The sequence below is a fragment of the Ctenopharyngodon idella genome, chromosome 19 (assembly GCF_019924925.1).
Source record: "Ctenopharyngodon idella isolate HZGC_01 chromosome 19, HZGC01, whole genome shotgun sequence".
Classification (NCBI taxonomy): Eukaryota; Metazoa; Chordata; class Actinopteri; order Cypriniformes; family Xenocyprididae; genus Ctenopharyngodon; species Ctenopharyngodon idella.
The window spans coordinates 16,098,080-16,123,812 of NC_067238.1; the positions used below are offsets into that span (position 1 = coordinate 16,098,080).

Below are 25,733 nucleotides of genomic sequence, written 5' to 3' on the forward strand. Positions count from 1 at the left end.
AAAAACTGTTGCAATATCTTAACTTTAAAAAATAGACATAAAGTGTTGCAGAACTCTAGTTTGTTAGTGTTCCTTTAAAGGGATAGTTCACCCAAAAATGAAAATTCTGTCATCATTTACTCACTCTCAGGTTGTTCCAAACCTGTATAAATATCTTTGTTCTGTTGAACACAAAGGAAGATATTTTGAAGAATGTGGGGAAACTGAACGGTTCCGGGGCACCACTGACTTCCATAGTATTTTTTTTTTTTCCTACTATGGAAGTCAATGGTTTCCCAAAGCGGCCTGGTTACAAACTTTCTTCAAAATATCTTATTCTGTGTTCAGCAGAACAAAGAAATTCATACAGGTTTGGAACAACGTGAGGGTGAGTAATTGATGACAGAATTTTCATTTTTGGGTGAACTATCCCTTTAACAGAGGTTTCTCACATTGCAGTTCCTCTTCACTCAAGAAGCAGAACTTTTTTTTTTAAGAAGATGTAACAAGATGTATTATTTTGTTATTAGTTGATTTGAATGGAACGCAGAAAATCACAATTATGCATTATTTAATATATTCTACTATACTACTTTTGCAATATGCTGTATGTTTATGCATAGTATGCATCAGGAATCAACTGTTTTTATCTTTTTCTTGACTCATTCTTGGAATTAACAGCCAAAAGTTAAACATTTTTACAAAAAAACTGGATTGCCATGCAACTGACATATTCATGCATATGCTTCCTGAATGAAATGCTGCTCACTTGAAATGCTCCACTGCTCACTTGCATTTTTTTGAAACCAGCTAACTTTCTAACCAGTTTGTTCTCTCTCTCTCTCTGTCATTGTGTGTTTTGTCTCTGCAGAAATGTGGTACTGGGTGTTCCTGTGGTGTCTATTCTCGTCTCTGTTCGTTCACAGTGCCGTGGGTCTGCTGATGTGTGTGACACTGCAGCGTCATAAGAGAGGACGGCTCATCACACTGGTGCTCATCAGCGTGGGCTTCCTGGCCTCTCTCACAGGAGGGGTCATCACCAGTCAGTACTCGCACACTTCTGCTTTTCTTATCGGCCTTTGTGGCCAAAATTAGCACATTAAATGTGCATGTTCTCAAACACAACATGAAATCAAAATTAATAAATGTCCATGGTCTTTTTGTGCATGGTTCATTAATGCACAATTTTGCTGTTGTAATCAAGTCACTGTGAGACTGGGAAATGTTTATGATCCAACTTTTACAGTTTCTCATGCAAAATTCACCGCCATGATGCTAGTGGGTTCTGGGAGGTTGCTGGGGTTTTGCTATGCAGTTGCTAAGGTGTTCTTTGTGGTTTTTAGAGAGTATCTGTGACTGAAAAAATGCATTAGTATGGAATATATTTTAAGGACATTGTATAGTTGGGCAGAGTGTCAATGAACTAGCTGTTAGCTGTTCTCCAGTCAGACACAAATGGAGTTTGATTCAAAAATAACCCTAAGCCGAAGTGCCTGTTCCCAGAGGTCTGCTTTAATATTAATATGGATCTGACCGAGAGAGACAGAAACATTTAGTCAGTTAATATGTGTGTGTGTGTGTGTGTGTGTGTGTGAGAGAGAGAGAGTAAATGATGACAATTTTTTCATTTTTGGGTGAGTTAACCCTTTAATGTTTACAGTATGTATATGAATGTTAATGTATATCGCTGTGTGTGACAGATCCACTCACAGTGACATACTGTACATTAAAGAGGTCATGAACTGAGAAATCAAATTTTCCTTGAGCTTTAGATATATAAGAGGTCATCATACTATAAGAATATCCTGTAAGTTTCAGAACTGAAAACTTCCTTGTTAGTCCAAAAACAGCTTTTATTGTAACCAAGCCCATGTATAAATGTATAAAAACTGCCTCTGTAGAAGAAAATCAATGCCTACTTCATCATTGCAACGTTAGCCCCACCCACTGTTCGCGTTAGTGAGATGACGAGGAGAGAAGAGCGATACAGGACTAAAACAACATTACCTTTCAAATGATCCTAATGCTAGGAATATGATTATTTATTTTCAACAATGTGAATGTCTCAGTTGAGCATTATTTATTTGTATTCGGTACATTTCACTGTGGATTCTTTGGTAAATCAGTTGCAGACTTTGCAAACAGACTTTTACGGAATCGACAGTAATGCGAAACATGTAAGTAACTGTGTTAATTCTATGTACAGTCAGATGTTCTTTGTCTATGTGTCAGTGAATCAAACCAGTGACTAAACAGTCAACTTCACGTTGTTTCGCTTAGTAGGATGAAAATAATCTGTTATTATATAAACTGTGATTAAATGATATATAGAAAGCGATCAAAGAACGCTCCCTTTACATTCGCTGGAGCTGTCAATCAAACAGCGCAAGTGATTCATTAGTGTGCAGAAATTGAGTTGCAATGACAAAATCACTGCATTCATGCACTTGACAACATGTCTATGATTGGCTACAATGTTCATCACTGCAACCTTTTATGCCACGATTTAAATATAATGCCATAGATCAAAATGTAATTGCTATAATCAACACTCCTCACGATTAGTTAACCTTGAGAACTGTAATGTGCTAAAAATTGTTGAGAGAGTTCCACATGTAATGCTTAGCTATTTCATATGCAAAGATGTTAGCCAATCACAGCAGTGGGCGTTTACACAGAAGTCTCACAGCAGACACACCCCTTAAAAAGCGTTCAAATTAGAGGACTAAAATCAGGGTAAAAATCAGCCTTTTATTTCTAAATTATGACAATTTTTGATGTCAAAAATCATACTAACATTGTAAGTGCACCCCAGGAAACATTATAAAACAATGCAGTTCATGACTCCTTTAATATTCATATGCATAATGTATACATTAAAGAGTTAATTCACTCAAAAATGAAAAACTTGTCATCATTTACTCACTCTCATATTGTTCCAAACCCACATATTGTTCACAAAAGAAGATATTTTAAATGAAATCTGAGAGATTTCGGTCCCTTCATTGACAGTCTACACAACTACCAATTTGTCTTGTCGTTTGTCCTGTGTCAGGCGCGGCAGTGGCGGGTGTGTACCGTGTGGCAGGGAAGGACATGGCTCCTCTTGAAGCTCTGGTGTTCGGGGTGGGCCAGACCGCTTTTACTGTCATCATTTCATTCTCACGAATCTTGGCCACTCTTTAAACGGATGGAAAGCATCACTGACTGACACACCCAACAGCCAACCAGCCGGCAGAAGATCCGGGGTCGAGGTGAGTGGGGATAAACCACAGAGATTTGGCCTGTGGTGCAAAGAAATGAGCTTTAGGAGTCACTAATGGCCAATGGACCACTATATGAAGCCCTGTAGAGAACTGAACATTTCAAGAAGCAAAAACAGCATTATAGGCCAATGACTGAAACTCAATCAACGTGCCAACTGCCTCGATGGAGGATTGAGATGAATCCTGGGGTGTCTGTTCATCTTTGCTAAACATTTGTTTTGTTTTTGCACATGGATCGCTTCAGCTTTATGTAAACTGAGTGGTGTTGGAGCTGTAGCTGGACCATAAAGCCAAGATGGATGCATCAAAAGCATCCTCTGTCTATGTATCCTCAATCAGTGTGGGAAAACACCACTAAACATTTTCTAATTCTGCTCAGCTGAACGGCCTGAAACATTCCTGTTTGTGTGATTATGGATCTTCACTCTGGGCCAGCAGTATTACCACATCCAGTTTTCGTCTCCGTAAGAAATGGCTTCCACTTTGCACTTTCTGCATTTTGAAAACTGTCTGTAGAAGGTTATGCAATATGGACCTTAATTCAAGGAGGTTTAGGTGTGATGTGGTCTCTTGTAACCTATATACTGTAAATGTATCCATAATGGAAATATGCCTTATTTATATAATATGGAAACACAATGGATCATCAGTGTAAATTTTAACTCTGGTATTAGAGCTGCACGATTAATCGTTAAAAGATTGCGATCTTGATTCAAACACCAACCACGCGATCTCATTCTTAAATGGCAATGACTGGTCTGTGTCAATTAAACCTTTGACAAAATCACAGCGGAACATTCACATCTCTGTTGCGCTGCCGCTGATCTAGAGAGAGCAGTTGTCATGTACAAGTATGAAACAGCTTCACAAACAGTCTTTTCAACCACACAGTATCATTATTTCTGTGTTACAAATATTCATATTATCACAGAAGTATTGGGATAAAAGTACGGAGCCCTGCACATAACATGCAGGAAAAAAAAAGTAAATCGTACGCACAGTTTACTAATTCGTTCCCTTGATTTACTAAATCGTACGCATGATTTATAAATCAAGGGAACGACTTAGTAAAGCATGCGCACGATTTAGCCTACTATTTTTTTTCCTGCATGTCATATGCGGGGCGCCGTATAAAAGTTTATAGTTCGGATATAAACACTGATGTCTATGGAAGCGATCACAATAGAGCAAATCACCTTTTGAAAGTAACTTGAGGCTTCAAATAACGATTGTATCATTACACCGTTAAGCCACCAGATGGCGACAAGTGACTGTTAAAAATTTATTGTCGTTGAATCATTCATTCAAGAGATTCGTGCAAAAACGCTGATTCAACCAGTAATCAAAAGCTGTGTTTGAAATTGCCCTGTACTGTCATTCACTATTCCCTACATTACTCCACTAATATAGTTCATTTGAAGGAATGAATAAAAATGAGTGTGTGAAAAGCAGAATACTGCTTTGCATAGTTTGTGCTTGCTGTGTAATAATCACTTGAAAATTGGCAAACTGGCAGCTCCAGTAGTCATGAAAAGGTTTATCTTTACCTCTGTCATGGAGACTAGCATGTATAAACCTTAACTAAACTATTTAATAATCAATTAAAAAGGAATTTATACCTGTATGATATTACGCTGTAGCCACATTGGACCAGCGGTTTGGAAAATGGATTATTCAGCTGCGGGTGCCATCTTCTGGCGAGACACAAGAATTCATTCGGCATGACCCTTACAGTGCGTTATGGGTGTTCTCTAGCCGTTGAGTGTACATCGGTTGTACACTCGTTATTGTGGTGCATTTTGGGATTGAATGGGTGCACTCGATAATGTCCACTATGGTTTCGGACACCACTACAAATGGCTGTTTTCCCTCAAATAGTGCCCTATTTAAGGGTATGGGGGCGATTTTGGACAGTCATACAAGTGAAGTATTTATGAGTGAGTCATTGAATCATTCATTCATACATTTTTTTTTTTTTAAATAATTCATTCAGATTAACTAAGCATATTAAATTGACTGCAGTAATTAACATTTTGTCAGATCCTCTAGTAAGTTGCATGTTATTTTACTTAGTTGTCTGTTCAGAATCGTGGGAGAATCGTGATCTCTGTTTGCAACTCTGTTTGACTCTCAATTTATCCAGAATCGTGCAGCTCTATCTGGTATTTATGGAAGCTTGTTTCCGCCACTGAATTAAAAAAAAAAAAAAAGGTAATTCCGACTTTTTATCTCACAATTCTGACTTTTTTCTCTCAATTGCGAGTTTACATTTCGTAATTCTGGCTTTTTTCTCAGAACTGTGGGATGTAAACTCAGTATTGCGAGTTATAAAGTCAGAATTGCAAGTTATATATATATATATTTTGCAAGTTATATATATATAACTTGCTATATATATATATATTATATATATAGTCAGAATTCTGAGAAAAAAGTCAGAATTTTGAGATAAAAAGTCGCAATTATCTTTTAAATTGTATACATTGGAATTGGATTAAACCCAGGTATTTAATCAAATGTCAGTTTTATAGCAAAGATGACAAGTATTCAAAAAGTCACTATGGTCTACAACTTTTTGTTCTGTGTTATGATGTAATCCATCACCTGTGATTATATCATGGATTCCATGCCCTATCCACATCCGAATCTGAGCTTGTCCTTGTACAAATGTTATTTCATAGTAATCTATGTCTTTATGTATAACCCATTTTATCCAGCATTACTGTGGCAATACTCTCCCTGCTCGAATATGGGGACTTAAACCTCAGGCCTTAAAAGACAAGACAGACACCTTCGTCCTGGACTCGTTCTACACAGTTTGAGAGGCTGGCGTACGACTGTGAGTAAATCAAGAGGTGATTTTCTCCTTTGCATTGGCATCACAGGTTTAATCTGAATATTGTGATTTTTAGGATACTCGGACTAATGTATTGTACTTGAAAGCTTTTGCGTGGAAGTGCACACTGATGCCATAATGAAAACGGTCGCTCGTGGGTCTTTGCCAACAGACGTGTGAAATTGCACTGTTGATAATTTGCCTTCCATAAGTTTCCTCATGGACTTCACCAAAACAGTATAAACTAGAGTTGTGTAAGGAACAGGAGCGAGCGTCGTGGTGTTAAAATGTTAAACGGAGAGTGTTTTGCGACCGGTGTGGAATGTGACGACAGCGGTGTGTTTTATGATACCTCACTGCTGCCACTGGCTTTATTACTGATAAAACATCGTTTTTTGTTTCCCTGTGCGTTTCCTTTTTATGAACACCATGAATTTTGATGTCTTAATGCAAATAATTAACCTTATAGTTGAAGACTATTCCATTTGTTTTGAATGTAAAGTTTTGCAAATAATTGCATTTTTATTTTTTTGATAATTTATTTGGTAGCACTTTCTATGAAGCTTTATATGTAATGCATCATAAAGGTATTCATAAAGACTTATAGTATACAGAATAATCAGTTACCAAGGCAAGAAACAGTATTTTTAATTGCTCTTAAAGGGGTAGTTCACCCCAAAATGTTTTACTCACCCTTAAGCCTTCCAAGGTGTATATGACAATCTTCTCTCAGACAACAATCAGAGCTATACTAAAAACTATCCTGGCTCTTCCAAATTTGTAATGGTAGTGAATGGTGCTTGAGATTTTGAAGCCCAAAAAGTGCATCCATCCATCATAAAAGTAATCCACACGGCTCCAGGGGGTTAATAAAGGCCTTCTGAAGAGAAGCGATGCGTTTTTGTAAGAAAAATATCCATATTTACAAATTTATAATCTATAATAACTAGCTTCCAGCAAACATCCATACGCAAGTCGACTTACGGCAGAAGAGTGACCTCTGACCCGACGCATGATGTATTGACGAACACGGAAACGCAAAGGATATAGCAAAACAAAACACCAGTCACGAATTAGAAGTCTAAAACGAGAATTTTTAAAGAGAAATGTCGGAGGATTTCGATATAAGAGAAGAGGAGCTTGAGTTTGTTGCTCAGCCCTATTTGTTTAAACCAAGAGAGGTGTCTTCTCTCACCTATACTACGTCATACGTCATGTCAGAGTTTACGCTTCCACTGTAAAACGAAGTTTTAAATAAGTGAGCAGCGATATACTGTAATCGAACATTTGACGCCGCCCACTCTGCTAAGAGCGACGGTTAGATGAATATGTAAAAATGTTGTGTGCTTCTCTCTCAGTAATAAAATATACACAACAAAATCTGAGAAGCTAGCAAGTATTTTTTAATAAAGCATAGAGCTGCATGATTAATCGTAAAAAGATCGCGATCTCGATTCAGGCACCCACGCGATCCGACTTTATTAATGACAACGATTCTCCCGCGTCTATTAAACCTTTGACAAAATCATACCGGAACGTTCAAATCTGTGTTCGTGCTGCCAGAGCCAGAGAGAGCCGTTTTGAGTCACACATTAGTTATTTCTGTGTTACAAATATTCACATTATCACAGATCAATTACATCTAATTCCACTAGGTGGCGACAACTGACTGTTAAAAAATGTATTTGTCATTGAATCGTTCATTCAAAAGATTCGTTCAAAAACACTGATTCATCCAGCAACGAAACAAGTATTTATTAATGAGTCATTGAATTTATTCAAAACCATTTTTTAAATAATTAATTCAAACATTTTCCAGCAATTAGAGTCAGCAATTTATATTTTGTCAGAACATCTAGTAAATTACATGTTGTTTTGTTTGGTTGTATATTCAGAATCATGGGAGAATCGTGATCTCTATTTGAAACCAAAAAATCGTGATTCTCATTTTATCCAGAACCATGCAGCTCTAATAAAGCATAAGAAAAGCATCTGATCATGGCAACGTGGATATGTTTGTTTGCACAAGCTCTGTAATTCGGCACGCCAGTAAAGTCACGTCGCGTTTATATTATAACACTTAATAAAATAGATTGCTTAAAATCAAGCAGTTTTACTGTATTAAACATGAAAAACAGTGTCAGTCTCTCATTTCATCAGAAGTACAACTTCGTTTTCTACTATAAAGCAGCTTCCAGTGTTCATGTTTTCACTTGCGGACGTCTGACTTAGGGACTCAAGAGGAGAAATGAACTGGAAAAGATTTTCCGAGTGAAAGAAGGCAGAGCCTCAGCGCACACCTGCCTTACGTAATGGCCATAGACCAATGGTAGTGCAAGCTGTTTTGAACTTCCAAAACAAACTCCAAACGAACTTCATTTCGGCCTTTTTTCGAAATGACTTCACATCAGTTCGTTCTTCAATTTCGTTTAAAGTATATCGGGGCCTTAAGTCGACTTGTGTATGGATGTTTGTCGGAAGCTGGTTACTTAGTTAATAAAGTTGTAAATATGGATATTCACTTCGCTTCAGAAGGCCTTTATTAACCCCTGGAGCTGTGTGGATTACTTTTATGATAGATGGATGTGCTTTTTTGGGCTTCAAAACCTTGCCCCCATTCACTACCATTATAAAGCTTGGAAGAACCAGGATTTTTTTTTTTTTTTAAATAACTCCGATTGTGTTGATCTGAAAGGAGATAGTCATATACACCTAGGGTGGCTTGAGGGTGAGTAAATCATGGGATAATTATCATTTTTGGGTGCACTAACCCTTTAATAACTATGGTGAGGGACTTGAATGAGTGAACTTGTGTTAAATAACGGGTTTGAATGAGAACGCTTTTTACTTAATATACAGATAAACAGGTTAAAAAAATCCATAGCACCGAATTATTATTATAAAGCTTCATAATAAAGCGAGTTTATTATGCTTTAATTTTATAACCGCCTAACAACCACCTAGAACAAACAGTATAAAGAGTATAATGCATTAAAAACAAGAATTTAATGTATTATATGAAATGTTATGCCGCTGTTAAAACTGTAAACATGGATAGGAAAGTAAATTATAATTGTAGGTACAATTATTTATGACTGATTATAGTTGCATTTTTAAGGTATTATGAAAAACTTTATGCATTAAAATACCTTTAAAATGCATTATATATAGTCCTATACAGGCTTCATAGATGATGTTATCATTTTTCAAACAAACAAGAACAAACTCAACTGCATTCAGTTTGCAAATGATTTAATTATTTTGAAGTATTATTTACATTTTTCATAGCATATGTGAGCCATTTCTAAAACTCAGAACAGATGTTTTGTCTTTCAGTTCCTTTTTTTTGTTTTGTTTATTAACAGTTGTGTTAAAGCGAATGATGTCTTATTGTCAGTTTAAAACACTGTATTGTATGAAACAAGTGATGTCGAAGTCACTGAAACACACAGGATCATGGGAAATGATTCCTTTTGCTCTATTCTTCTGTTGTCATTGACAATGTTTATTTAAGCCAAAGTATTTCTTATCTCTTCAGCTTTAGTACTTTTTAAATTGAATATGATTTTTTTAAACAACTGTTTATGACTTTTTATATTATGTTTTTGCTTGTTAGATTTCTCAGCACTAATTCATGAAGCTGATTTAAGTCTGAACTACTCCTGAAAAGGCTGATTTCCCTTTTGTTGTTACTATGAAAGACTTTCAGATGTTATTAATGATTTTAAGGTATTGATGAGGGTGGTGGATGTAATGGCTATTTATTTATTTCCAATCTTATGCAACTAAGAGTTGACTTTCAGTACCAGAGCAGCACTGCAGAGGGCGACAGTGTACTGTGAATGAGTGTGAAACGAGGGAACAACCGATTGTAGCTCTGATCTGCAGAATTATGCAGGTCTGTTGTGTTGATTCATAATTTATGAGGGATTCTGTGAGTCGGAAAAGAGTAATTTTTTTTTACCCCTATTGGCAGATATTTGTTCTAAGCAAGTTTTTCAGAAAACAAGACTTAATATCTTGTGTCATTTTGCTTCATGAGTTAATTTGAGTTAGTTTTGTTTTTTTTGGACAACAGGACAGGACAGGAAAATCATTTTTACAGTGTTATGTATAGTGTGCATAGTATGAAAATTTTCTGTATGCACAGGATACTATAAGATAACCACAAAATTGCATTACAAAAGCAAAACAACAATATTTTTTAAAGACGGGACTGAATTAAACTTGAGGTCACGCGACTACATTTGAAAATTATTACATACTGCATACTATTTCACATGCTAATTTAAAAAAAAAAGAAGAAAGAGAGAAGAAAGATAATTGGCTAAAGTCATGGCATATTTGAACATGATTAGCATGATGGGTTTTTGAAACACAAGCTTTAGGTGTCTGTGTTTACGAGTGAAGCTGTAGTAGAAGTGTGCTGTCCGTGTTGCTGTCTGCTTGTATGTAGGTGTGTTTGAGTGTATTGAATCCGATTTGTGATGGAGTATTTTCCATTTGCAAGAAGGTTTGATTGATTCTAATGTTTTGATAAAGTTTGACTGAGCAGAACTGTGCTGAAATACTTTTATAGCTGCCTTTAAGATTATGGGAACAATAAATCTGCATGTCTCTCTTATCTTTTTTTTTTTTTTTTTACATAGGAAAAAAAAGCTTTGCTTTTTGTTGTTTTGCACATTTTTGAGGGTCGTAGTACTAGTTTAGCAGCTGGACTGGGTGGGTGTCCTCATGACCCAATCAAATTCATAGCTGCTGATTGATCAGTTGCTATCCGTAAGTCATATGTGTGTGAAAAAAGTCTTATTTTGAATTGAAGATGTGCCATGAACAGACGGTAAGATTTCAGGCCTTGAGATGGAGAATGTTGCAACACAGAGAGGGACATGATATGGACACATCCGTTACAGACATTCAACACGGTTTCTTCTATGAAAGCCAGTCACGTGTCTGTACCTCAGTGACTGCATGCAAAAATGCAACTCCTCTCAAACTTTAATGTGTCCGAATGGATTTCTGACAATCCCTCTTAAGCGCCGCTCTGCAGGAAGTGGCGTGTGTAGATAGTGTATGATATGTTCTTTTTTTAATTTTGTATGAGCAAACAGCTGTGCTTTCTAGCACCTCTATTTATGTACAAATGCTCTTCTGTAAAACACTGCGGTCAGTTGAAATAAAAATGTTTTGCAGTAAAAGTCGCCTTGTGGTCATCATTAACTAAAATTGCAACTTTTTGTCAGTAATAAATGGTGTTTGCAGAAATTCTAGTTAATCAGTTCATAAATATTAAATCAATAATCAATAAGCCATATATGTATTTTTGCAAAACTATATATATATATATATATAGTTTTGCTATATACATATATATATATATATATATATATATATAATATATTTATATACACACACACACTACTTTTTCATTACACAAATACACTAAAACTTTGGGGTCATTAAGATTTTTTTTTTTTTTTTTTAAAGAAATCTCTTCTGCTCACTAAGGCTGCATTTATTTGATGAAAAATACAGTAAAAACCCTAATATTGTGAAATATTATTACAATTTAAAATAACTGCTTTCTATGTTCATATATTTTAAAATGTAATTTATTCCTGTGATCAAAGCTGAATTTTCAGCATCATTACTCCAGTCTTCAGTGTCACATGATCCTTCAGAAATCATTCTAATATGCTGACTTGCTGTGCTGCTTTATATTTCTGTGGAAATTGAGATACATTTTTTAAGGATTCTGTAATAATAAAAAAAATAACTCAAAGCATTAATTTGAATTTTTGTGCACTTTAATACATCCTTGCTGAATAAAATGTTTGTTTTATTATTAAATAATTAAGAATGGACAGAAGAAAAATCCAGTTGCAATTTGGTCTGTTTTGCCTGATTGTCATCAAATCTTGACTCAGTGTCTGGACATAGTCTGGTTTTATTATAGTCTTGGCTGACATTTTATCTTTTTGGCTCCTTTTTGCTGAATTCGGGGTGAACAGTACAATATCAATTGTATAACCACTCAGAAATCACAATAGAGGTCAGACTGACTCGTTTACTTTTTATAAGTCATTGGTTGCAACGCGACAGCATTGCTGCATGGGTCATTTAGTCTATACAGAGGCCTTTCATCTCCCTCAGCCATCTTTCTGCAGTGAACCCACCACAAGGCGCACTGGCGTGGACGTGCAGAACCAGCGCACCCTTGCCACCTGTGGACGAGGAGGCGCCCTTCTGGAGACATTCAGAAGGCGCCAAGGTACTATTTTTGGAGCTACTGTTTTAATCGGAGTACTAAATTTGGTAGAAATCCTTTAAAACACTCATGAAGACGGATGTAAGACGGCTGCCAGAGGATATAGGACGTGAGGTTGTGCCACACGGCCCGACTCTGGCTCTGTTCCAAAACCAGCAAACTCTCTGTCTGTCCAAATAAGCAGCTATAAGGCAGCATCTGAAATGCTATGCATTTACATTTAGGCATTTTAAAAGCTTTTATAAGATGATTTTATCCAAAGTGACTTTGCAACATTGGATTCAATAAGCTAATGATGCAATATTAGGCTAAAGTAAAATAGTATTTTTTTTAAATAGGTTTTAGACTTAGAATTTAGATTTAGAACATTTTTATCAAAACCTTTTGATATTGAATGAATATTAATATATTTATTAACACTTCTCATACTTTTCCATTTTCTATGGATGTTTTCACTGTGCTTGTAAAGCATTTTGAGATTTGTTTTGTCTGCTATAAGTCATGGGTGATTCTAGGATTTCAGTATTAGGGGGGGCTCAGCCCCTAATGAGGGACTTAAAAAATTTGTTAAATATATTGTTTGTATACTAAGGTAGGCATGAACAATACAGTAGATTATACACTATCAAGTCAATTCCCAGAATAGGCCTATTGATTTAATTTCTAATCATTTTTAATAACCAGCTAATATTCATTAATATTCTTTAAAGACAAACTTTATATTACTGTAAATTTCTAGATTGGCCATATGTGGGTAAATACTTTTATTTATTTATTTTTTTAACCCATGTAATGTTTTAAACATTTTTTTTACTCTACATTTGTGCAGTAAAATTAACTTTAAATAAGATCTACATTTATCATTTTCATTCATGGAGATAACATGGAAAATGTGCCATGCTTTAGTGGAGGATTTCTGTAACCTAGTGGAAAACAAACACTTTTAACGTGACAATGATATGAAATGACCACTATAACCAGTAGATGGCAGCAGAGGACCACTCATTAGCTAATTTGCCATTTCCACTCGTTTTATAGTTCTTTTCATGTGTTTTGCTTTTGGATTTATTATAAAATGAATATGATCACGAATTAGTGCAGATTCCTGAGTTAATTGCAAATTTTAAGGGGGTCTAGGTGGAAATTTAGGGGGGCTAAAACCCTCCTAAATGGGCCTAGTGATGCCCCTGCTATAAAGGATCACCTTTCTTCCCCACTCTGATGCTCAGTTTGAACTTCAGCAGATCGTCTTGACCATGTCTACAAGCCTAAATGCATTAAGTTGCTGGCATCATATGATTGGCTGATTAGATATTTGCATTAACGAGCAGTTGGCAGTTGAACAGGTGTATAAAGTGGCCCGTGAGTGTATGTATATGTATATATATATATATATATATAATTTCTTGCTTTCGATTTTTGTTTTTCTGTTGTAATGTGTTTGTGTTATTATTAATTAGACTTATGTTGTAGGACTACCTAAAATTAAGGACTTATATTTTCACATATTAGTCTGCAATGTTCTGTTAAAGTTGGCAGTAAACAAAACATAGCATAATTATGCTGCAAACATTTTGAAATAGCTGTGTCATGCCACATATGCCATAAAATATGGCCTAGAGTATGTAGTCAGTGCACAATGTTCTGGAACAGAGCCACTGATCATTAATGCCAACTGATGGCTCTGAACAATCATAACTATTCCCAGACATTTTCCAAAACTCAAGCATGGATCAAAATGTCAGCTAAATGCCCAACAATTGTGTCGTTTGACAGCCAAGTCACCCTCTATTTTGGCTGCGGGACCACATCAAAGCCCCCCCAAAAAATGAATATCCACTAGAAACGGCCCAGGGCAAAGTATCCTGTGTTGATGCCTCTACCCTGTTTGGATGCTTAGACCTTCGTGGACCTTTTTAAGTGAGTACAATGCTCATTACTTTAACAGCACTGCTGCGGAAGTTCAACAAGATGGTACAATAGAGTCACAGCAGAGGAATTTAATCAGCTAGTCTGGGAGTCAAAGTTCCCTGCTGATTATCGCTTGGTTTTGTTATTGTGTTATTTTGTTATTTTATTCCAGGATATTGTGTGCATTGTGCTGTCCAGCTCTGCTGTGCTCCAGTTGGCCCCCGTGTAAACAGTCTTTCAACACTTCTAGTGAAGTATGGAGGGAGTCGGGTGTACGGTAAAGTGTTTCTGCTGTATGCAAAATGCCTGGATACTGATACAGGAAGTGTTTCATAAGAGCCGTGCATGTAGCCTAGAATCATGTTTTATGGGATATTTTATTGTTCAGACGTCTCTCTTTAAATGCATGAAACGGAAGTTGCGATAGTCTTTTCTTCCCTATTGTGACATATATCCAAGTGCAATGGCTTCTCAAACAAACAAATGTAGGACGGGGCTTGATTTTGTCCATGGGGAATTGATTGGTTGTGGTTTGCAACTGGTGGATCTCATGTGAGTGACAGGTTGCCCTGCCCTCGCGCCAGTAAATACGTCATCAGAGATAAGAGATGTCACTGCAAGTGGGAGGGGGAGTTATTTTGATTTAAGATTGCGAGGCACATTAATTAAAAAAAATAATATAAAATAAATACTATACAAAATGCACATTAATTCCATAAAAAATGAATTGTCGGATTTGATTTCATGGTGACTTTAACTGTGCATTAAATTTAATTGAGTTTTCAGTTATGTTTCACCTGCATATCAACTTTGTCTCATACCTTTCTCTTAAAATATTTAAAATAGACACAAATTGTTGACATAGAGCTATAATATAAATGTGCATGCATAGCTCTTATTATTAGGCTTGTGAGAATCTGAAACATATAAAGTTCTGTTATGAAACTCTAGATGGTGCAGGCTGATCCTTAACTCAATCTGCTTGCAATCACATCATTCTCTATAGTTCACATTTGATTGGTTCCTGCTATATCAGTAGCCAATGAGCTTGCTGCTCAACCTTCAAATACTTGGTCAGCATTTGCTGTAGCAGTTGCAACGCACTTTCAGAAACCCTCCACCTTCCTCAGCTCCACCTGGATAGATCTGCGATGGGTAATTCATGTATGCATTATAGTACAGCTTGCTCACTGCAGCTTGTATGTATTGGCAGTAGAAAGTCCCATACTTGCTCTGCAGCAGCAGCAACCAACAGCTGCAGCAATAGCAGCAGCAGCAACCAGCAGTAGCAGCAGCAGCAACCAATAGCAGCAGCAGCAGCAGCAAACAACAGCAGCAGCAAACAACAGCAGCAGCAGCAACCAACAGTAACAGCAGCAGCAATAACAGCAGCAGTAATAACAGCAGCAGCAGCAACCAATAGCAGCAGCAGCAGCAGCAATAACAGAAGCAGCAACCAACAGCAGCAATAACAGCAGCAGCAACCAATAGTAGCAGCAGCAGCAATAACAGAAGCAGCAATAACAGCAGCAGCAACCAACAGCAGCAGCAGCAGCAGCAATAATAACAGCAGCAATAACAGCAGCAGCAACCAAAAAGCAGCAGCAATAGTAACAGCAGCAGCAGCAACAACAGCAGTAACAGCAGCAGCAACCAAAAGCAGCAGCAATAGCAGCAGCAGCAACCAACAGCAACAATAACAGCAGCAGCAATGACAGCAGCAGCGTAGCAGATCTATTCCGCCAAGACCAAATATATCAACATTGTCATATCCATTACCATGCCAAACACTTGAGTTGTCATGACAGAAATGTGAGTTCATATAGAGTTGCCTGTTTGATTGTAAGTCTGAGCACATTTGAGACACTGTTGAGATCCCTTCTGAAACTCTGAAGACGACATGAGATTACAGGGTTATTTTTCTCAGAACAGTGTTGTTATGGTTAACTACAAATAACATTTTTAAATTGAAACAGAGCTGAAATAAAATAGAAATATTATATGAAAAACTTGCCAACTAATTGAAATAAGTTGAAGTTGAAGGATTACAAACATTACTAAAAATAGAAATATATATATAAGAAAAACTAATAAAAAAAGACAGGCACAAAGAAATATTCCTTATTATGAACTAAAATTACAATGAAAACTGAAAATATGAAAACAAAGCTAATTAAAAATATGAGTGTATAAATCCTAAAATAACACTGTATCAGATCCATTTGATCTGCATTTAATCTCATTGTTGTCTAAGGGAAACAGCCGAGACTTCTTTTGTAATGTTTCTTTCCTATGAATGTGTTTGTGCTTTTATGTGTTTTTGAGGTCAAATGAAGTGGATTGTAAGTTCATTTGTCACTCATATATTATCATTCAGTGACATAGGAAAGCAGTTTGTCATCGATATCTTGTTTTGTTCCTGTAGTTTGTGCTCAAATTCCCGTCTCTTCGGTCGAAACAGCGGTGCGGCCTGTCTTTATTGTGAATGTGTTTGACCTGGAAATGTTGCGAACACAGCAGGAAGCTGCTGTAAAGTGATCTACTTAAGAAAAGACGTTTCCTTCAACCCTTCTGGAATTTAAAGAATTGAACAGTGGGTCAGAAAAACAGATTCATTATCGAGCAGCACCAGTACAGTGAATGATTTCATATCAAAACAAAAACAAGAAGTGACTTTCTCTGGACCGCTTCTCAGTGCTGAACCAGTCTGTTCTGGTTCGTCACACGTACAGTGTGGTGATTTCAGGGGCACTGAGGACATTTCACTTGATCCAGTTTCAACCAGTTCAGCTTTTTTCATTCGTGAATGTTAATAGCACTTAACTTTTAAAAGACAATACATATTTGAGATATGGAACTAAATAATAAACAAGTCATTTCTTTTTCATTTTTTTTCAGTCTAATAAATATCCAAGACAGCTCATGATATTTGCACTACACAAAATGTATGCATGTATGTATGTGTGTGTTTTTATATATATTTAATTAAATGGTAACACTAAGGTCCCATTAGTTGACATTAATGCACTAACCAATATTACAGTATTTACTAATCTTTGTTAACATTATTTAATAAAAATAAAAAAACGTATGTAGTTAATCAATGTTAACAAATAAAAACTTATTATAAAGTGTTACCAATTAAATATATTTTACATATATTATTTTATTTTTATTTATTTATTTATTTTACAGAGATGATTTTGAATTATTGATGATTTATTTATTCATTCATTTTTTACATATATTATTTAATAATTTTTCATTGTTAATTTTTATTTGTTTTTTATTATTATTTTTAAGAATATATTTGATTTAATGAAAAAAATATTTTATTAGTTTTATTTTTAACTTAATTCTAAAGTCAGTTTCACTATTTAAGTAATTTAAATAAGACAATTTATTAATGTATTTATTTTACAATTATTTGAATTATTGATTGATTTATTAATTCATTTAACATATTATTTATTAATTTATCTGATTTTTTATTATTTTTATTTGTTTTTATTTTTATTATCATTTTTAAAGAAATTTTTTTATATAATATAAAAAATCTGTTTAATTCAACAATATTGTGTGAAGTTAAAAGCACCACTGAAATAAATCTAGTTTCACTATATATTTAATTTAAATAATTTATTAAAAACCAAATTTGACCTTTATTTGTGTCTTTAATAGTTTGACTGCCATCATTTTTGTAAATATTTCTGAAGTGCTTTAGACAGTTTCATATCAGAAGAACCAAAACTATAAAATAACGTGCCTGATTGTAAATTAAGCCATGGATTTTGATTTAAAACCACTCTGACTTCTAAATATGGTTATTTTATGCTGCAAATCTGATTTATAAGCACTCAAATGTGTCTATTTCATGTGTAAGACGTGCTCTCGTGTCTAGAAGGCATCCAGACTATAGAACTTCCTGCATTCTTGAACTTGGAGGGGGAAAAAACGCGGAAACGATGTCTGCAAGCAGACCTGACCCTTCGACCTATAAACCATCTTCAATGATAAATCCCTCGCTGGAAGCTTTGAGCTGCGTGACGATGAGGCTCCAGGTCCTCAGAAGTGTCTGATTCTGCCCCACCCGAGCTCACAGTGCACTGGGGATTTATGATGCTCAGTATATCACACTATTTTTAGCAGGGCCTCCAAAATGGACTCGGTCCTCTGCTCCATTGTTTCATAGCGCGCTCTCGACGCCCTTTGCAGCCAAACGCAAACAATGGAGTATCCTCGCCCCTCGGCAGGCGCCGAACAAGGTGCCTCTCCTTTGTTCAGCTCCTCAGGGGAGTGAACGCTCTGTCGGGACAACAGCGGGCGGTCGCGTGCGATGACAGGTCAGCTGTCACCTGCTGTCCCGGCGCCAGCCACCGGCCTCTGAGAGGAGAGCTGCGCACACGTGTCACTGAGGAATAAAAATCACACCCTTTGACTTTTACCTGCATATTTATCCTTTGTTCTGGAAAATTCAGGGTCGGTCCTTGACATTAAGGATTTATTAATAAGACTTAAAAAAATGTCAGTTGCATAATCAACCTCTTCTCAGAAAAAGCTGTTGGCCTTTGTTTAGACATGGCTACATTTCTTTTTTAAATGTAGTATTTATGAGATGAAAAGTCAAAATTGACTTAAAAAGTCATAATTATGACATAAAAAGTCATAAATTTGACTTTTTATCCCATAATTTGAACGTATTAATCTCATAATTGACTTAGTGTGTCATAATACTGACTTAATATGTCATAATTTCAACTTTTAATCTCATAATTTTTTGTCATTTTATCATTTTTTTTAATGTCTATATAATTTTAATTCATTTTTGTTATTTTAGGACATCAAGTTAAACTAAATGACAATTAGAAAAGTTGCCTTGTCAAATAACTGAAATAAAGTACGTTTTTAATATTTAATTGTATTTCAGTTAATGTTTATTTTATTTTAAGTAACGGAAATGATTTTATTGGTTTGGTTTAGTTTAGTTTAGTTTTATTTTATTTCAGTTAATGATAAACCTTGGTGTGGCTGAAGTGTTCAAATGGTTTTTGGAAAATACAAATACTCTGTATTGTCCAGAAATAACCACAAGGGGGCGACTGTGGTTCTCGCTTTCTATGCAGGCACAAGCATCCGTTTGTTTGCTGCCAAGAATTAGCCGATCTAAAGCACTCAGGTCAAGTCATTATATGTGAAAGGAAGACATCATTGCCAGAGTCCTTTTGTTTGGATCCCTCACAGTTACTGAGACGGTATTGTTTAATAAAATGGAAAATGTTGGAGAATTATTTGCATACAAAGAGGATATGCGGGTAAGCCAAATTTTCTCTGGCATCACTGTCGCTCTGCTCCAGAATCTGAGAATTAAAAGTGACTGATTTTCAGTGACTTATGGGATTGTAAATTTGTCTAAAACTAGTCAAGGCATCATAAAGTTGCTGCCCACCCTTTGGAACTTGACAGAATTGCATAATATTTACCTTTACATTTATGGATTGGGCAGACGCTTTTATCCACAGCTCTATTTTTATGAGAAACAGAACACATGAAATGACTTGGGACTGAGATATGTTTGCATTCTGGGATATGTGAGCATTCCTGTAGCTCATACAGAAGAGCACAGCCAGCAACATCAAGGTCATGGGTTTGATTCAGGGAATGAACTGATAAAATGACCTTCAATGCAATGTAATGTTTGCTAGATGCACAAATGTAAATATGCTGATATGTTTAATCACTGTCAAATGGAAATGAATAATGTATTATAACTTGAAGAAAATATTATAGTGTGATATTGCTGGTTACCCAGAATGCTTTGCATCTGAGGTCAAATAGAGTCCGTTTGATCTGATTATTTGTTAGTTTTGTCTTTTTCTACAAAAATATGTCTAGGTTTTATTCATTTTTATTTCACGTTTAGTTATTTTAGTACATCAAGTTAAACTAAATGACAACATTGCCTTGGCAAGTTTTTTATATTATAAGTTAATGTTTTTTTTATTTCAAGTTACAAAAACAGTCCAAAGAGTGTAGTGCTGGCTTTCCAACTGTATTTGCTGGTATGTTTTTTTTTTTTTTTTTTTTTTTGTAACTGTAAATTTGTTACTGTTGCCTTCATAAATCTGTCATAAATCTGACTTAATTTGTCAAAATTTCATCTTTTTATCTCTTTTGACTTTTTATATCATTTCAACTTTTTAAATCTTATAATTATGATCTGGTATGACATAATTATGACTTTTTAATCCAGAATCTTGACTTTTAATGTCATAATTTCAACTTTTTAAGTAATAACTATTATGACAGTATGTCATAATTTCATAATTTCAAATATGACTTGATACGTCATAATTTCGACTTTTTATCCTATAACTTTTTAATCTCATAATTGACTTGGTGTCATAATTCTGACTGAATGTCATAATTTCATTTTTCTATCTCATAATTATGACTTAAAGTTATCATTTCAACTTTATCTCATGATTTAATTTTTTTTTTTTTTTGGTCATAATTTCAATTTTTTAATCTCATAATTATGACCTGGTATGTCATAATTCTGGCTTTTTATGTTATAATTATGACTTAGTATATCATACTTTCGAATTTTTGTCATAATTACGATTTACCAAAGCATTTTTTTTCTTATGTAGTGGAAATGAGCTTCCATAAAAATGAGAGATGTTGGATATTATAATAGTATATTATTAGCATTTTTTCTGACCAGTGATTTCTTACCAGATCATTTTTGAGGGGAAAAAAAAAAAATATTCCTCTCTTAAAAAAAAAGTCTTTGTGAGCACATTATCAGTGCTTGAACTCCACGTCCTCATCAGTTCTTAAAACAGCCACCAGCTCTGACTTTTCCCAGATTCTCTCCAAGTTATGTAACCTTTTTGGTTCTCAGTGAGCATGTGAAATGGCAAGCGTGCGTGGATCCTCAGCAGCGGTGTGTGAGGTGCAGGTCCCCAAACCTTCACAATGGCCCCAGCTCTATCAGACCTCCCCAGACGTCAGCTCATGGGTCTCACCTTCCGGTCTGACCTGGGCCTGACATTTTGATGAGGCATTCAGGCTGTTCTAATGAGCCGTCAGCAAGTTTGGCGTCTCCCTGCCACCCTTCACTCGCTGCAACGGAGGTGCTGTTTTTATCCAAGACATTCCAAGCAGTTCCACTGACCTTTCCATCGTGAGCCCTTGAGAAGCCCTGATTAGATAGTGTTTTTCTTGAGGAAGAATGGTCAGGATAACCAAGATTACATAAGGAAGATTGTTTAGCCAAACTTGAACTAACTTGCTCAAGATTTTCTTAAGAGAAAAACGGAGTATAGAAAAAGACAGTTTTGCACTTACACTCAATATAGCGCCCCTTGAGGCAGTGTTGAGAATGCAGTTCATATTGCGTTGCATTGTGAAATATGCTCAGACACATTTTAAGATGCAAAAATGTGTTACATATGTTTTTGAGACTGTTTGTAGGGAAGCTTGTTTCCGCCATGAAATAAAAAATAAGATAATTACGACTTTTTATCTCACAATTCTGACTTTTTTTCTCTCAGCATTGCGAGATATAAACTCACAATTGCGAATTAAGTCAGAATTGCGTGATATAAAGTCACAATTGCTAATTATAAAGTCACAATTGCGAGTTATAAAGTCAAAATTGTGTGATATGTCAAAACTGCATGATACAAAGTCAGAAGTGTGTGATATAAAGTCAGAATTGTGAGTTATAAAGTCATAATTGCGAGTTATAAACTCATAATTGCGATTTATAAAGTCAGAATGGCGTGATACAAAGTCAGAATTGTGAGTTATAAAGTCTGAATTGCGTGATATAGGCCTAAAGTCAGAATCGCGAGTTATAAAGTCAGAATTGCGAGTTATAAAGTCAGAATTGCATTATACAAAGTCACAATTGCAAGTTATAAAGTCAAAATTGCGTTATATAAAGTCACAATTGCGAGTTATAAAGTCATAATTGCGTGATACAAAGTCAGAATTATGAGATATAAACTCGCAATTGCGTATTATAATGTCCAGTTGTGATGGACTCTACTACAAAATTTTATCTTTAATTCAATGTGTTGCTTACCACTTCTTTGTAATCATTTGTGGAAACTTACTAGCAATTTCTGAGTAAAAATTATTTCGAAGTAAATCCAACAACAATTTTTTTTCAGTGCAATTGCAAACACCCCTAATTATCTCTAGAACTTTTGATTTTATAGCAGTCAGAGTGGCAAAGAAGTGATTTAAATAACATCATAAGCAAGTTAGATATAAAGGAACACAATGAAAACATGAAAAGTAATCACTCTTGACTAAAAATAGATTTGCTACATGGAGATGCCTAAACCAACATTCTTCCAGGCGGTATCGAGGGGGGTAAAAGCAAAGTGAAAGGGTGTGAGTCATCACTGCATACCCTCCCTAGTCTGGGTAAAAATACAGACACATACACGCTCTCAGGAGCATACGGTCTCCACGCGCCACTGGTATTACCTAACTCCAAGAGTGGGCGGCAGCCATTGCCATGTTTAATTCATCAACGCTGAATTAAATCAAGCGAAAAACTTGGAAAAGCATTATTACACCTTCAATCTCTTCTCTGCACTTTTCATCTCATTTCTTTTCCAGGTTTGGTCTGCTATACAGGTTCTCAATAAAGAATGAATCATATGTCTCATCAGTTATGAACAAAAGAGAATAAAGTTCACCAACAGTGCGAGCAAAGTTTTCTGAATTACCAGTTGATTTATTTCAGCTAAAACATTAAATTGTGCATGCCATTAAATCAGTGGCGGTTGAATGGTTTTGCTTCAAGATGCACATTTTGCATTGGACATTAAGTGTTGACAAAAAATATTAAAAGATTTAATTTCTAAGATAGCCAATAATTTATTGCCGAATTCCAAATTTGCAATTAATTTGTGGCAAAATACTGTAAAGCTGGATTGCATGGCCTGAGATGTCAACAACAACAGACAAAGAATTTCTCTTCTGTTGGAATGTATTAAGCATATTTATTTAGCTGTCATCTATGCACAATTATTTTGTTAGTTGCATTTCATTATTTGCATTTTGCATTTTATTTTTAAGACAGACCCCATTTTGGAGTGACCTACCAGCAAAGAATCACTGCATTGTAAAATAAGTACATTTAAAGGGGCTGTAAGAATTTTTATGTATTAATCACTTTTTATTGCCAATGTGTAAACAGCTTGTAACAAACTTAAAAAAAAAAACGAGACCTTCCCCAACTTCCTAGGTTGTCTATGAAAGCCTGTAAACTGATTTTTATGTGAAGGACTCGGGACGTTTTTGCCGGGAAAATCAAAAGAATGTGACGTTTATGCGCGCTCCCGAGAGCCTCTCTTCCATTCTATGATACATGAAATCAATGCTTATATCCTACATTGTTCTGGATAATATCGAAAAAGCTATTAGGCTACTGTAATAACAATCTAAATGGGATTAATTCAAACTACAGTCTCACATAGTCAAATAGGGCCTAGTCTACTCTCAAAAACACTTTATAATAAATCATAATTGTGTCATTTTAATTACCTCATCTGTAGATGATGCCGGTGATTGCAGAGCTGGTGCAAACATATCCACATCGCTATGATCAGATGATTTCTTAACTAGCGCTCTCTCACCGCTGTCATTTTTGTTGTGTTTAGTTTAAGTGGAAGTAGTAAGTATTTACATATTCATCTAAAGGTCGCTCTCTCGGCAGCAAGGACGGCGGATGTTCGTTAACAGTATATCACTGCAAAGGTATCTTCAACTTCTTTTTACTCCTAAGTAAAGAACGAAAAAGAACTTTGCCGTGCGTATATCGGGGCCTTGAATCACGTTATGTCTCTAGTGTAGTACAGTACGTTAAGTGTCACGGGTGCGAGCACGAGCAATAAGTTGCTGGCGGCAGTTCACTTAACGTCCACCGGAGTCACTAATAACAAGGGTTTCTGGATTCTACATAACAAAAGTAATTAAAATCAGTTGCATAAAACATAAAAAAAAAATGTAATATAGAACTGAAGTATAAAACAATATGCAAAGCCTGCTTGCATAAATATTGGATTGTGGAAGACAATGAGCAAATAAGTGACTGTACTTGTGTTAACTTGGATGAAATGGAAGAATAGCTCAAGTTATTCACCAGATATTGTTCTGTTTTGCTTTAAAAACAAACTGTAGAGACCAATAATGTACATGATGCAAGCATCTAAAACAACGCTGTAATCTAATGCGACTCATTATACCAGAAGACCCTTCAGGTTCATGGAATAAACACAAGCTTTTTCTGCCTACAGCCCACAGGAGGCGCCAGAGCACAGACTGGAGACGAGGGAAACGTAAGTGGACAAGACAAGTACTGAGCATAGTCGACCCAAAAAAGACAATTGAATTCTGTCATGTTGTTTCAATCCTAAATGCTATTTAAATTTTTAGTTTTGGTTTTGAAACACAGGCAATCTTCACACAGCTCATCTGAACAACAACAGTTTTACTGTGAATGAGATCTCAGAGAAACAAGGGAAAATAAGTGAACAACGACTTAAAAATGGGTCTGTTCTCACACAAAACTAGCATAAGAATATCGCACACAACATTGTTTGCATGAGGGTGAGTAAATGTTAATAAAATTTACATTTTTGGGTGAACTATTCTTGTCAGATCAAAACTTAACCACACAATCAGTTTCAAGTTAATGACAGTCGGAGATGGTTTCTGTTTTTTAAAGTTTCAGTTTTATGACTGTCTGGTGACATTGGTTTCTGTTTCTTATGATAAGGTGAAAGTTTAATCAAGACTGTTCTTTTTTTAGTAATCTTATAATTCTTTTACAGAATTATAAGATTAAGTTGTATGTTTTACACAAATATATGAATATATTTTACACAACACTGACTAAAAATTGAAAGTATTTAAAGTATTATTTCACTACTATAATGATCCCTTTATTTGCCATTCTTTTTATTATCTTTGTTGTAGCAAAACTGTGCATCTTTCTGTTAAAAATGTTTTAAAATGAACCTTAAAGCCTCCACCGTATTGGTTTTTATTTTTACAGTGAAGATTTCTGGATGAGGTCATGTAAGGGACAAATCATAGAAACATGAATATATTGCATATTTTCTTGTGTCACATGCACTGTAATTTCCTTTCTTCTCTCTTGCATTAGAGTTGAAGACTCCAGAACTTTCTTGCTCAGCGGTAAAGCACCTTCATCGATCGGCACTGTGCTTCCAGTGGGGGCGTTTCACAGACAGTTACCCAGAGATGATGCCCTTTCTGCAGGTATGTGGCAGCGCTCTGGTCCCTTGAGCTGTGGAGCTCGAGGAGGATTATTAGACATGGTGTGTGGACCATAAATCAGCTGATGTATGATCCAGCAGAAGTCTCCCCCGAGCAACGGGATTCACCCACTAAAGCCAGGATGGGTAATAATGTTCTTTTCTTCTTG

At 35.6% G+C, this 25,733-nt stretch overlaps 1 protein-coding gene and 1 long non-coding RNA gene across 2 annotated transcripts in view; one reads left to right on the plus strand and one right to left on the minus strand.

Annotated features, from left to right (window-relative positions):
* tmem170b (transmembrane protein 170B) overlaps nucleotides 1-11,282 on the plus strand; it is a 20,219-nt gene extending 8,937 nt beyond the window's left edge. The window contains exons 2-3 of the mRNA XM_051873757.1: nucleotides 851-1,021; nucleotides 3,035-11,282. Coding sequence (XP_051729717.1) covers nucleotides 851-1,021; nucleotides 3,035-3,165 — 302 coding nt within the window. The 3' untranslated portion in view covers nucleotides 3,166-11,282. The remainder of the gene's footprint in view (nucleotides 1-850; nucleotides 1,022-3,034) is intronic.
* Nucleotides 3,151-24,113, minus strand: LOC127501647 (uncharacterized). Its single transcript, XR_007926669.1, has 2 exons — nucleotides 23,828-24,113; nucleotides 3,151-3,263 (listed from the first exon to the last, which is right to left on the minus strand). It is a non-coding gene; the product is annotated as an uncharacterized LOC127501647 (long non-coding RNA).
* Nucleotides 24,114-25,733: the final 1,620 nt, after the last annotated feature.